The sequence below is a fragment of the Oncorhynchus kisutch genome, linkage group LG29 (assembly GCF_002021735.2).
Source record: "Oncorhynchus kisutch isolate 150728-3 linkage group LG29, Okis_V2, whole genome shotgun sequence".
Classification (NCBI taxonomy): Eukaryota; Metazoa; Chordata; class Actinopteri; order Salmoniformes; family Salmonidae; genus Oncorhynchus; species Oncorhynchus kisutch.
The window spans coordinates 29,978,526-29,992,902 of record NC_034202.2 but is presented as its reverse complement, the minus strand read 5'-3'; the positions used below and the strand labels follow the sequence as shown (position 1 = coordinate 29,992,902).

Genomic DNA, 14,377 nt, shown 5'->3' with positions numbered 1-14,377 from the left:
ATGGCAGTTGGGCAAGTTGAGCGTTCTCTGTGGTTTCCCCATTGGTCAGGTGAAAACAACCTAACTTTCCAGTAGCCTAAAATGTGTATTTTTGGTTCCTCCCAATTGTTTATTAAGTGAAAGAGAGACAATTTATGGCACTTTATGGCTCTAGCTGTTTGCACACAGAAGTGTCATAAATTGTCATTCCATGGAGGGCCAAGTAAGTGTCTGTAGGTTTTTGCTCCTCCCTTGTACTTAGTCACTAATTAGTAAAGACCTCCCCTCACCTGGCTGTCTAGGTCTTAATTGAAAGGAAAATGCAAAAACCCGCAGACACCCCTGACTTCAAAAATGGGGAGGAACCATAAATATCTGTTTTAGGTTACCTTAATGTCAATCCCTGATTTAGATTCAACTGATCTATACAAATGAGTTATAAGGCTCTGTCACATTGAAAAGTGAACTGTGGCTACCTGTATCATGTAGCTGATATTATGTTTTTGATTACATTATAGTGGGTGATATATAATGCCCTTTATGGTTTCCCATTAAGCTTGTTCTGTAAGATATCACACATTGATTAGGTACTATTTGTCATTTTAAAGTATCAGTGGGTGGTTGGTGCATAAATATTAAAAGTAAAAAATAGGGAAGACAACACCGAGCAGGATGTTGGAAGGGGTTCAAATTTGACCTGAATTCATAATTGGGCCATTTAAGAGCAGAATGAAAGAGCAGTGAATATTAAAAATGATATTGTTTTTGATTAGTTTAGAAAATATATTCAAACTGAGATACTCGTTCATACACTGATAACATGTTAATGAGTAAGAGGGAAATATCGGTGCCTATTCAAATGTAACGAATCAGACACTGGAGGATGAGCGTGCCCATAAACAATGGCTGCTTGACAGTGAGTTCATGGACTGAGGTGTTGGGTTTACTGTTGTTTTGTGATGGGCACCGTCCTCGTTAATTAGCAAAAATCATGCAACATTCTCAAGGCTACATTCGAAGAATGGAGCTTCACTGTCAGTCAGTGTTCTTTGTTGTTTAGCAGGGTTTTGTGTTTTTCTGTCTTCTTTTTCCTCCTAATGACTGTGACTTCTTTGTACATCCAGGTGAGAAACCACATCAGTGCAGCATCTGCTGGCGCTCGTTCTCCCTGAAGGATTACCTAATCAAACACATGGTCACTCACACAGGGGTGCGTGCCTACCAGTGCAGCATCTGCAACAAACGCTTCACCCAAAAGAGCTCCCTCAACGTCCACATGCGGCTGCACCGTGGAGAGAAGTCCTATGAGTGCTACATCTGCAAGAAGAAGTTCTCTCACAAGACCCTGCTGGAGAGACACATGGCTCTGCACAGCACAGGGGGCGCCGTCACAGGGCTGTCGGGGGCAGCAGGTGCCGGTGGCCCTGTTTCCATTCCCATGGCCGTGCCCGAACCTGGCGCCGGCGTGGTGGCCCTCGCCATGCCCGTCGGCGGTGGGGCAGGAGTAGGGGGTGGGGTCGGACCAGGAGTGGGTGTGGCTGCGGAGGCAAGCTGCCAAGAAGGGACCACCTACGTGTGCTCCGTCTGCCCTGCCAAGTTCGACCAAATTGAGCACTTCAATGACCACATGCGAATGCATGTCTCCGATGGATAAGTACAAATAGATACACTTCTTTAAAAAATATTAAATGAAAAGAAAAATGGCACTAGATTTTTTTTATTTTGAGGCATGAAGAATAATCAGTATAGACACTGGCACATTAAGTTTCCCAGAAATGAGTTTTTTTTTGTTATTCTAAAAGAAAAACAAGATGGTGGCCTTAAGGCTTTGTAGTTTGATATTGATCCACTGGATGGATCCTTACTACAGGCCTCTAAATGTATGCTTTCCTAAAATACTGATTTATGTGTTGAACACTACCGAAAGGCCTATGAAAGAAACACACACACATACACAAATTCAAACTCACACACCTATATACAGTATAAATATATCTTTGTATGAGTGTATGTGTTAATCTGTGTATGTGTGTACTTGTGCGTGTGTATTTGTATGTGTGCGTGTGTGTGCGTGTGCAAACATTGCCATGGAATTTGGAACATGGTAAATGTAATCCCATATTGACCGTTTTGGACACTATTAGGAGTCCAAGCTTACTGTGGTATAATTTTCACAAAAAAATATAAAAAATCTGGCTTGGGCTAAAGATTCCCTCTGAAAAATATTGTTGGTCACAAGTTTGCCTTCTTATGTAGGGTAAGAAAAGGAGAGTAATTAATTTGACACTGGGTTTTTATTTATTATTATTAAGGTATTGAGGGATTACAATACAGCTGTTGTGAAGGTACAAATTGATATTAATAATTGTACTGAAATGTAACTTCCTGTGAGTGGGTATAGAAATGGGTATTTAGTATATGTGTTATTGTCCATGCATTTTGATGGTTCAGGTTAAGTTTACAAAATTAGGGTTGTTGATAAGACAGTATTTGAGCAAAAATGTAATATTATTAGGAGTTTATTTCATTTATACACTGCCACTAATATCTTAGAAGACTGTTAAGGCTATTAGACCTCTTCCATTTACAACATGTGACATAACAAAAGACTAAAGGTTCTTCTTGACATAATGAGGTTATAAATGATTGTTTAGTTCTATGAAGAGGATTTGACATGTGCAGTTGTAGCAGGCTTGATTGAGTATGCTACCAGACTCATCGTGACTGCTGCTTCGGAATCTGCACCAGACTGTTATCAGCTGTAGATTACAACATGATTGGTCAATATTACTATTAACGTTTAAATTAAGAAACTAAAATATATTATTTGATAATGGAATGGTTTACCGGGATAGTTTAAGACAGCTGTCAGATAGATTACCGGTAAATTGAGTGATTCTGTGAACTTGCATTGGACAAAAATATAATTGTATGACCTAAATCTCTGTATATCCTGTTCCTATGGACATGACACAGCTATTTGAGCAGGTGGAGAAACTAAAATGCACTACTCCTGAAATGTTAGCTCCACCTGGTGGCCCAAATGGCATGTCACGTTCTGACATTTAATACAGACACCGAGACAGACGAGGCGAGGCAAAAGAAACCACAATAACATATAATCCCGGTCAATAATTACTTCATAATATAACACAACTTGCAGATGGACTTCCAAGACAATAAGATACATTCCTGATTTCACAGATACCTAGACACAGTGTGTACAGAATAGATTTGGGAGTAAAGCAAGTGTCACGTCACTCAAAGGCTCTGCTCTGATATTTGGCTTACTGTTCATGCATTTTATCCAAAATAAGACACACACGTCTGCCTGCAACTGCAATCTGAAGATTTTGCTCATTTCTTTGAGTAGACACCTTTTTAGTTACCATGACGAGATAGTAACTTACCAGAATTACAGTACAGTCTGAAAACAATATGTTGTAGATAAAAACAAAGTGCTGCTTTGCACATTTTCTTCAAATGCCTGTGCTTAATATTTTATTGTTTTACTTAATAAATGAAATTCTATTATTTTCATTTGTTCATTTTTTAAAGGAAAACATCTTTCTTAAAAGCTTGATAAGAGGACTGCATTATTTTCTTGCATAGCCTATATGTTGCACTGCTTGAGCCGATAAGTGCACTACTGTTACCAGAGATATTATAGTTTTAGAGAAAAATAATCATTTTTTATCTAATAATTTGTTGTAGAATTAACGTGTTAGAATAGCTTTGTTCCATTTTACGATAAGGTCATTTTATGTTTCTTAGCTTTTGTTATCTCTTGTTATTATATGTATTTACTTGTGCTGTGTTTGTGCAAGCGTTTAGTTCTATTTAAATGTGATCCATCGTGTGAGCTTGTCTCTGTTTTCAACCTTTTAATGTATTCTTTTCAAGAGGTAATCCCCTTCAACAGCAGTTATCCCATTGCATACATTAGAACAGATGCTGAATTTTCATACAAAAGCATTCATGCCAAACTAAACCCCCCCCCCCCCCCCAAAAGAAAAAAATATTTTATAGTGTCCTTGGACATAAATTATGTTTTTTTTTTTTGAACAAGTTTCTTTAGGAATTACAGGGTGGGTGGGAGATTGTACGCAGCTATTATTTGCTATTTGTAAATTGTACACAAGTCTGCATCTCTTGTGTTTGTCTGTGTGAGTGTTTGTGTGTGTTGTATAATCAAACTGTTGGTGTCCCAAGTGGAGGTGTAAAACCTGAACTGTAGGGCTTCCTTTGCAATATGCAGTGCAGGTACTGTGAGACGCAGCTTTAGCTAACCCTCTTGGGCTAATAAACACATTTGTTGTGCACATTTACAAAGACATCTATTGATCAAATATTGATAGTGGTAAATACATTGCCCCGAGTGGAAGAAGTGCATGGCATCTTGTGCCTAGTGCTTTAGTTAGCTTCAGCTGGTTGATATTTGGATAAGGCCTACCTAATACTCTTCTATCATCTTCACCGTATTCTATCTTTGTCTCTTTCAAATTGAAAACAAGGAAGTGATGAGGGCTATTAGTTAGTAATCAATCCCAGAGTTTCCTCATATCATCAGAGCGAGGGCCTTGCATTATGTTTCATAGAGTTTCATCTGGTCACTGAAATAGCATGTGGTTGCCAAGTAAAGGGAACAACATATGTGACTTGTGATTGGGCCGCAGTTTGTTATCCTCTGCTGCAGAGGTCTCTATCGGGAACACAAGCCTATAAATGCTTCTACTCTGTTGCTCCCATTGCTACTCTGTAGGACCAGGAACTGCATGTCTGCATACAAGGTTAATTGTGTCTGTAGTCTTAGAGGACTCTGTAGTCTCATGTTTGATGAGACAAAGTCCTTAACAGATGGTTACAGTATGTAAGGAACTGCTGAGATCTATTTTGATCACATGTTAATGCTCTGGCATACAGTTGTTGTTGGTGGTGGTAGTGGTGGTGGTGGTGGTGGTAGGGGTGGTGGTGGTGGTGGTAGAGGGAGTAGTGGTGGAGGTGGTGGTGTTGTCTGCTCTATGGAACAATATAGAAATGGTCAACCAGCTAGGCAGAGCAGTACATTCACCAAGTTAGTCCCAGTAAACACAGTAAGAACCATGCACTGTGAACTAAGTCCAACCTTCAGTTTCAGAAACAGAATAATGAATGCTAAACAATTTAACCATCACTTATTTCTTATGAAACCAAGACCAGACTATAGTTGCTTCCAAATGTATTATCAGTGAGATAATCTAGCATTATTTTGACCACTTTGCAGTCTCTTACAGTCAGCCTAAATGATATTTATGTAATAAATGAATCAAATGCACTATTGACTGTAGATGTTTTTCTAAAGCACATCATTTTCTCGTTGTCATAGGTTGTGAAAAAAGATAATAGCAAAGGAATAGTTTAATGTTGGTTTTGAGATATTTTGAGAGTGGATGTGGGCTATATAAATCACCCATATTATCACACAGCTCACGAGAAAGGTTCATTGGAAACATAACATAATCTTTGACAATACTGAGGTATAGACCTGTTGGCTCTCCCCTGCCCATAGATGGTTGACCTCACTTATACCTATGTGTGACTTACAAGCAGACGTTTAGCATTAGTATCATCTTATGATACTATAAATTGACATGACTTAAGAACTTTCCAGGATTTGTTTTCCAACAACGCCATGTTTTGTCGGCAGTCCCTCCCTGGCCTTTCTTGTCATTCTCACTTTTGTTTGATTAACTTATTGTACCAGTGGCTCATGTCATTGTGTTCAATTAATAGTTAGTTAAAAAGTTGGGAAAACATGCAATGCAACCCTGAAATACGCCCCTGTCGCTGTTGTCCTTGGTTTATATACTATACAGTCAAGAAAGAGTTTAGAATTTATGTTTGTAAGATTACTATAACATAATGTATTTTTCAGCTATACAATATATTCACAAGTATAGAATTAGTTAGAATTAAGCCTACAGCTTTTCGTTTGGTGTTTTAACTGTCATGTTCTTATATTTCACGTTTTTACTTCATTGTAGAGACACAGGATCAGTTTTGCAGTGTGTTTGAATCATCTATGTGCTTGCGTGTTCCAGGGCTTTAATTTGCCTGTTTTTCTTGCAACCATTATGTACCGGTGCATTTGTAAATAGTTTTTAGTTAGTGGGCAAAGGATAGACAGCCATTGAGTAAGACATCGTAGCTTGTCAGAAGCGCCTATCTTCTCGTTGGACATGAGCCCTCTTTTCAAATGGGAGATACTGTACTTTCAGTTGAAGAAAAAAAATAGGAAAATATAACAAACGTAGTGCGAAGACTAATGTGATGTGATCAGTTACTAGTATAGCTCTTGTGACTAAGCAGGCTTTTAGAGAAAAACCCATGCTGTTTATCTTACAGTTCCTGATTTACTTTCCTTCAGTGTCCTCACATTCATTTTATTCACTCACCTAGAGTAGTAATACGTAGTAACTCAGAAACTAACAATTACCATGACAGTAAACCTGCTGGCATACATTATACAGATACAGTCCAACTACATAATATCAGTTGAATCTAAAGTATATATACACAGTTTTTTTAATCAATATGTTCTTCATCAACAACTTTAACACATATAATGGAAAGCGTTTGAGATACAGACAGAAATGTAACTATAGGAATATGCTTTGAGGGATATAAGGAGTATGCCTAGCTATCAAGTGCCTATTTATACATTACCATACTAAATCTTCATAAAGTAGTTTTGCTCTCCTACCGTACATTTTCCAAATATATACAGTAGCTATATACACATGATAATCTATACACAAATTATAACAATATTTATACTACTATAACAGCAATGTTGGTCACAGTCATAACACAGTGCATCCTAAGAAAGCCCTTTAAAATATCTTTATCCGTCTCAAATCTTCTATTTATATAAAGATAGATTTGTTATTATTTCCTGCTGACATACTTAGTTTTATAACTAGTACATAGGAGAAAACAGCTAAGATAAACAACTGGAGTTCATGAACTGTAGTAAAGGTTCGCTTTAAGGGGCCTAGCCATGAGGCATTCAACTAACTCTTCTTCATTAAAACAATGAGTAAGCATGTGTAGTAATATGATATAGTAGCTAGTCCCTATCTTAATGTTTGCCATTACAAAACCACAACATTGTTTTGTTCGTCTAAAGCTACAGGTATGTGTTCTGAAAGATTTTGAACAGTTTTGCGTAGTTTGCCCAGGTTTGTAAGCACACCTAAATTGTCATGACTTCTGGCTTATCAGCACCAGCCATCATTCTTCTGCCACACTGAATGTCTATAATTACATTTGGGGGGGATTTGCTGTTAAAAATAATATAAATAGTAGTCACTAAACCAAAATACACTAAGCAAAATACCTAGCACAATCAAATGTTGTCCTTAGACATAGCCTAGCTGTTCTCTCAGAATACAGTGATTATGATCTCACATAAGACATGCCAGTCAGTTGAGCACATTCCTTGTGTTTGTTCTCTGGTTGTAGCTCATAATGATGGATAAAGTGTATACTATTGTCTTTGTGCTGGTCGGAATGTTTCAGACCTAGCAATCAGTGATGCTACTCGGTCCCTGCAGCTAGCTACACGTGCGCGCCTACGTTACTGTACTTGATCAGTGACATCAGTGCAGTGCTATATTTGCTTCAGCTACTACAGCCTACAACAACACAGCAATATCAGTTAGAAGTGCAATCACGTTTTACATGAAGAGTACCAAGCATTTGTCTGAGTGCTAGCTGTAATTAAAAGTGTCCTTGTAAGCAAGAATCAGACCGCTAGCAGTCTTGTCATAATCTATCGTTTTATGAGAGTGTTACTCTACAATATGATTTGGAATCAATATTCACCAATTGTGTGTCTCTCTACCTTGAATTGATAAGGAAAGTTAGTGTCATAAATGATTAGGACCCAATACCCGCAGCATATCTGAAATATGCACATTCCTGTAATGTCCAGAACATTCCTGTCCCTAGTCTGGCCTCACTCTACGAGATTATGTTGTCGATTATTTCAGACTCTGTAACAAATGATGTGACCCCAACAGCCTTACTAGGACAATAGATCAATGACTTTCTTTTCATTACTTGCTGGTCTGCTCTGCTGGTTATTTTGTCATGTGACATTTTCCCCTCTACATTGGTTTACGTTTAGTTGAATCTCCACAATAATCACCCTCACATGTATGTTTATTATAGTGTCACTGGCTTGCTAAACTGTATATGATTGCAGATCCGTCTCAGAAAAGCACTGCTTAGCATCTCTGGCATCGATGGTCCCATCATTGGATTTTTTTTAGCTTCTAACCATAGTGCAGAATATGCCCCTGCATAAAGGAAAATGGCCTGCTTGCTACCATGGTGTGTTCTTCTGGAACATGGTGTGTCCTTCTACCTATCGGATTGTGTTCCATATGCAATATATCTCAAACTCTCCCTTAAATGTTGTCTCTTAGTTACGGAGAATACTGAGTCATCTAGAAGATGTGGAGTTTGAAAGGTGCTGAATAAAAGAGCCTCAACAGTAGCTTGCTTAGCACCTTGAATAATTGTCTTGGGGCTTTCAGCAGGTCTCTTGCACTTCTCACATGTCCAAAATATAATTTATGTCTATGGTGAGACTAAGCAACATGCACTGCACTGTATTACCCATATGTTTTTCTACGTTTGTCTCTCTTTTACCTAATTGCTTTGGTGAACATATTTCTGCCCACTTTCTGCCGTGTACCAGACATACTTGTGGTCTCAATCAGCATGCAATCATATATAATTAGTTTGGACATGCAGAGCTTCCATTACAATATGTTGCTTGGTGTTGTTAAAGGTGCCGGTGGTAGTAATGATTTGTTGTGATATGAAACCAAACCATCAGGGGGCTATTGAACATGTTGGATGACATATGCTTGTTTCCGTAAACACCAAAGAATGATAAGAATATCACAGTGTCTGAATTTCAAGCAGAAAGAACATTATCTGTTGTGTAAGCGATAACAAAGACTACCAAGATGTACGTTCCTATAAATTTGTATGTGTTCAAATCTGGCAAGATGGCTAAAATTATATTTTCTTTGATACTCAAGACAGGGTGCTTGTGAAAATGCTTTTCTGCGTTTTGTCCTCTGATCGCTATTGGTAGACTGTAGTTTAATTGTTGTGTTAATGTGCCTACTGTAGACCAAAATAGCTTTTCTAAAGAAATTCAGCAAAATATAAAAAGAAACCTGACACGTAGTAGTTGTTGTAGAACTATAGCATGTTATAACATGAATAAGATTGTAAATGTTTCATTGTTCCTCTGCTTAAAATTAATACTCAATATCCATTAGTTATTTTTTCTACACACACTTAGCAAATTGATTTAGGTCTTTCCAATACACATTTGATTTTGTTTGATTGATCCGTTTATCTTTGTTTAATCCGTTTGTCTGTTATTCCAGTTTTCAGTAATTGATTTCTTCCTTCCGTATTGTTGATTTCAAAGCTTTTATTCTCTGATAAACTAAATGCACTTGATTAGTGGAGAACTGATACTAAATTGACATGCCATGCACAATTTATCTGTTTGTCTGACTAATATTCTAAAGACATCTGTCTGAAAATGTTATTCAAACATATAGTGGAAGATCCATACCGAATTTAGACTGTTTTTTCAAACTTTGAGGTGGACCAAAATATGAGTTGCTTTTGCACATCCTTGTTTTGCAATGTGTTGATGCCATTGAGTAAAATAGTAGGAAGATTAAACTTGCCGCTGCTCATAACAACCGAACCAAGCAACACAAAGAGGCCTAAATCTGATTTAAGGGCAAATCATTTATCCCACAATACGATATTATAACATTTTGATGGCTTACCTAGAGCCTGCTACAAATACATTTCCCCCAGAGAGCTTTAAACTCAAAAGCCAGCTGACATTTGATGAATAATTAAGGCAAAAACAACAAAACAGTGTAAAGATATTACTATTAATTGAGTTGTATTAACATCTTGATGAGTTGGACCAAATTTCTTATCAGTTGGTAGCATACAGTACATGATGTTGATTACTACATTATATATTTGTTGTAATATGAATTGTTCATATCAAAGAAAATGTAAACCGTTGGAAAATATGTATTAGTAAAATGTCACTTATTGTGGAGGTATGACATCATTTGTATTAGTAAAATGTCACTTATTTTGGGAGGTATGACATCATTTGTATTAGTAAAATGTCACTTATTTTGGAGGTATGACATCATTTGAAAGTTTTTTTCAAGCTGGATGTTTGAAATATGATTAGTTATTTGGGTCATGCTTCTTTAGTGTGGTAGTTGAATGAAGTCAGTGTCTACATTGGACATTGTAAGATCCACTCAGTGATGAATCAGAAAGTCAGTATGCTCCCACAGTACATGTGTAGATTTATGTTACAGAAAGCTTCGGTTTTTAATCAGATATTCAAGCTTTTTTTCTGCCATCTTAAAGCTGTTTATTTAACAAATGTACCTGCAGTGAAAAATAAGTTGCACTTACACATATATATATATTATATATTATATATATGTGTGTGTGTGTATGAACATGTATTTAATTAAGAATCTTTTGTTAGGTTTTGTTGCCTGCTTTGGCTTCTGATTTCTTTATCTTCCTGATCAAATACTCCTTATATATTAGAATAATAAACTTGGCAGAAATGGAGCTGTTGTAGTAAAGGTATTTAACATCACAAATAAGCAACCCTGACTTATATGCTGCAGTAATGTTGTTTTTTCAGTTTGTTTTCTTTTATGTGTGCTCTACGTTGGTTGGTATTTTTATTACTGTTATGAAACAACCTTGTTTGAATTGTAAGACTGCTGTTTTGAAATAGGTGATGCGTTTTTTTTATGTATGTAGGTAGGTAGGTATGTAGGTAGGCTACAAGGAAGTTTCATACTTTGACTTGTCAAACACTGGACTGGAGTGAGTTTTCCAACATTTCCAAGTTGAGAGCTACTATATGAGACATGAACCGACTGCACAGAATACAGCCTTATCGCACCCATTACCTGACAGACAGAGAGGGTCCAACCTGCTACAGAAGGAATAGTGACTTCTCTGATTGGAAATTATATTTCCACCATTTAATAGATAAGGTGCTGAAATATATCTGCCAAAATGTTGCATTTGTCAGGCTTATCAAATCTGGCCATCATAATTATACAATAATCATTTCAAAATTCCCTGTTCTAACAAAATAAGTAAATGCTAAAATATCAAAAGGGATACCACTTAATAGCAATTCATGAATCAAAAGAAACCACTTGGTATATGTTGTCTTACTATGTCAATCAAACATATAGATTGAACCCTGTAGTGATCTTAATGTCAGAGTCTTTTTTAGAGCCAACTACCACTTATCAAACCAGAAAAGAGATTTGCACTAAACATATTTTGGTCTTCGTTGATGGAAAGCAATATGACACAGAACAATTGACACATTCTTCAAGCCACAGTATCTCAAATAAGAGAGCTGTCTGTGCACAGGGGTAATGCTGTGTAAAAGGTGATATTTGAAAGGTTTGTTGGGGAAAAAAACTGTGTAAAGGTACAGAATGGAAACTTGTTGTCTTTGAGACGCACATTATAAACTTGGACACGCACACATTGTTGTTCAGAGTTGACATATTTGACCAATCAGAAGTGTCCGAGTCTGAGGTGCATAGTTTCCTCTTGTCATTGTTTTGGAGAAAATGAAACGGCTCTTACTAGCCCTAAATGAGGGACGGGAAGGAGAGGAGAGTTACAACATATCCCATAAACATGCAATCATTGTAAAATGTCCTCATCAAAAAGATAATTGAACAAAAGGTAAAAAAGGTTTATGTTACGTAGACACATTTTTTTTCCAAATGATTCCAACATAAGACATTAAACTTCCTCCATGTTAAAACATACAGTTTTCTTCACTGATTTACTCATTTTTGTTTTAAAACACTCATATGATCTGTAAAGATTCAAGGTCAGTTCAAGGTCATTTTTCTGGGAAATGATTGATTACAAATATTTATGAAAAAAAGACTACAACATTTGTGTCGTAAAACACTGATGGTTGGGAAATGCAACTTTCCTTGTCAATTGTAACATCAGTTTCGCCATCCAAAGAATCAAAGCCCACCCACATATATTGTAATTCATAATTATCCATAAGAAAATAGACTAGTGAGGTGAAATATTGTTGACGCCTAAATGTTCTTTATTGAGAATTTTAAATCATCAATCATTTATGATAGCAATCATGACAACTATGATTTTTTGGTATCTGGAAATATTAGCTTTCCTGTTATTAGGCCTACCGTTTTGTGGTGCTGCAGTTTGTCTAAATATGTTGCGTGTTAGAGGAAGCATAAGTATGTGCCTTCTTGTAATCTCCTTGGTGAGCTTGTTATTATTGAGAAGCTTAAGCCAGCCAATTGTGTTTGCACTAAAACCAAATTGCTTTTGTGATGTAGGCTATTTAAAGCAAGCTTGTTGCGTCACTTTAACCGTACAGTATGCATGAGGGTGAAATTGGTAAGTGATAGGGCTAGAGCTCCCATCTGTTGAACTAGTGCAGCTTAGGGAATCCCCTGAACATATCAGCTTTGTACTGCGTTCAGTTTTTGATTCCATCTCATTCATTACTCTTCTAAATTATCACAGACACATGTTCCACAGTAAATAGTCTCTGTGGAATATCCACACTCTAAAAGATAAGTAAATAACATAAGAAATCAAATACAGCTCTCCTTTTATATTTGTTTCATATGCCACAGCTGAACAGCTGCATTACTGTAGTAAGAGATATTCAACCATTCTCTCAGCCCATGGAGGTGCATGATTACAAGAGGTCGCCTCGAGACTTGGTCAACGTTATTTTTATGTTTTGTGAAAGTTTCTGTTTCTAAGTTATTTGTGTTTGTTTAAATCTAAGAGAAAGACCTACAGTACATGCTTTGAGTCTTACAAATGCACCTTATTCATGTCAGTCTGAGTGGAAAAGACTGGCTATGTAATATCTCTGGTTTAACACCTTACTACACAGCATGTTTTCACTTTATGACAGTTTTGCTATTCTTCCGTGCATATGATTTCCAAAATAAACCTTATATATTTTGTGAAAATGTTTAAAGGGATGTGCCAAAGTTTGGAGGCGATCTCCCAAGTTTTTATGCTAATAAATTTGTTCTTTCTTCCTCCTTCAGTTATCACAATGGTATGTCAAACCTTTCCTATCAATGTGTGAAAGCAAGTTATTTCAGCAAACAGTATCATTACCTGCCATTTTACAGCAAGCCCTGTATTTCACGTATATTTACCAGTGATGTGTATTTGTTATTATAAAGAAAAATAGCCGTAAAGCTTCATTATGTTACATAATATTGTGACTTTTTTCGAAAAACTGTGAAGACTTATCTTGCATATACTTTATACAGAAGTATTAAGCCTTAATACAAAAGACTAAAAAAAGTGAGGAAGAATAAACTGATTGTTGCTAAGTAAGGATGATTTTTTGTAAATGTTACCAGCACTTTTTTTGTAATTTTCACTCTGAGGTATTGTACAAGTTCACGCTGTTTGTGAAGTTTGATTATGAAGGAATAAAAACTAGTACTTTCCTGTACTTCACAGAAAGTAATGTTGTGTTTTTATTTCATTAAAGGATTTGCTTAGTGGACCAGCCATATGTTGCTACTTGATGCTTCAATAATTCAAAGGTCCATACTACATTAAAGCCACTGATTTCCAAAAAATTTCAACTACTGAAATGTACTCTTTGATGGTCAGCCTATGCAGAGTGTGGTTTTGATCATGTTAAAAAAATTCATCCCCAGACCACAAAGTTCAAATCTTTAGTTCAAGAAAAAATAAACATTTTATGATTCAAGACATTAGTTATTGTTGATTGCACCTTCTAGTTGGCTATATATAGCTGTTCAGGAAACTACATGCCTCTCCAGAATTAAATGATGGAATTCATTCAAAGCCATCAGATGGCTGTATACATTGTTTTACCACACAAACTATGTACAAAAAGACATGAAAACAACCCAACTATTTTAGTCATTCTCACTATATGAGCCACATTACAACTGGGTATGTTTATTTATTTATTTTCTCCACAATTTTGTGGTATCCAATTGGTAGTTACAGTCTTGTCTCATCGCTGCAACTCCCGTACGGACTCGGGGAGGCAAAGACACGACCCAACCAAGCCACAATGCTTCTTGACACAATGCCCGCATAAACCGGAAGCCAGCCACACCAATGTGTCGGAGGAAACACAGTCCAACTGGCGACCGTGTCAGTGTGCATGCGCCCGGACCGCCTCAGAAGTCACTAGAGAGTGATGGGAGAAGGACATCCCTGCCGGCCAAACCCT

The 14,377-nt window shown here is 36.8% G+C and overlaps 1 protein-coding gene across 1 annotated transcript in view; it reads left to right on the top strand.

The window, feature by feature from the left end:
* The window catches only part of zbtb20 (zinc finger and BTB domain containing 20), a 49,054-nt gene extending 35,421 nt beyond the window's left edge, over positions 1-13,633 (top strand). Inside the window, exon 5 of the mRNA XM_020466085.2 lies at positions 1,104-13,633. Coding sequence (XP_020321674.1) covers positions 1,104-1,633 — 530 coding nt within the window. The 3' untranslated portion in view covers positions 1,634-13,633. The remainder of the gene's footprint in view (positions 1-1,103) is intronic.
* Positions 13,634-14,377: the final 744 nt, after the last annotated feature.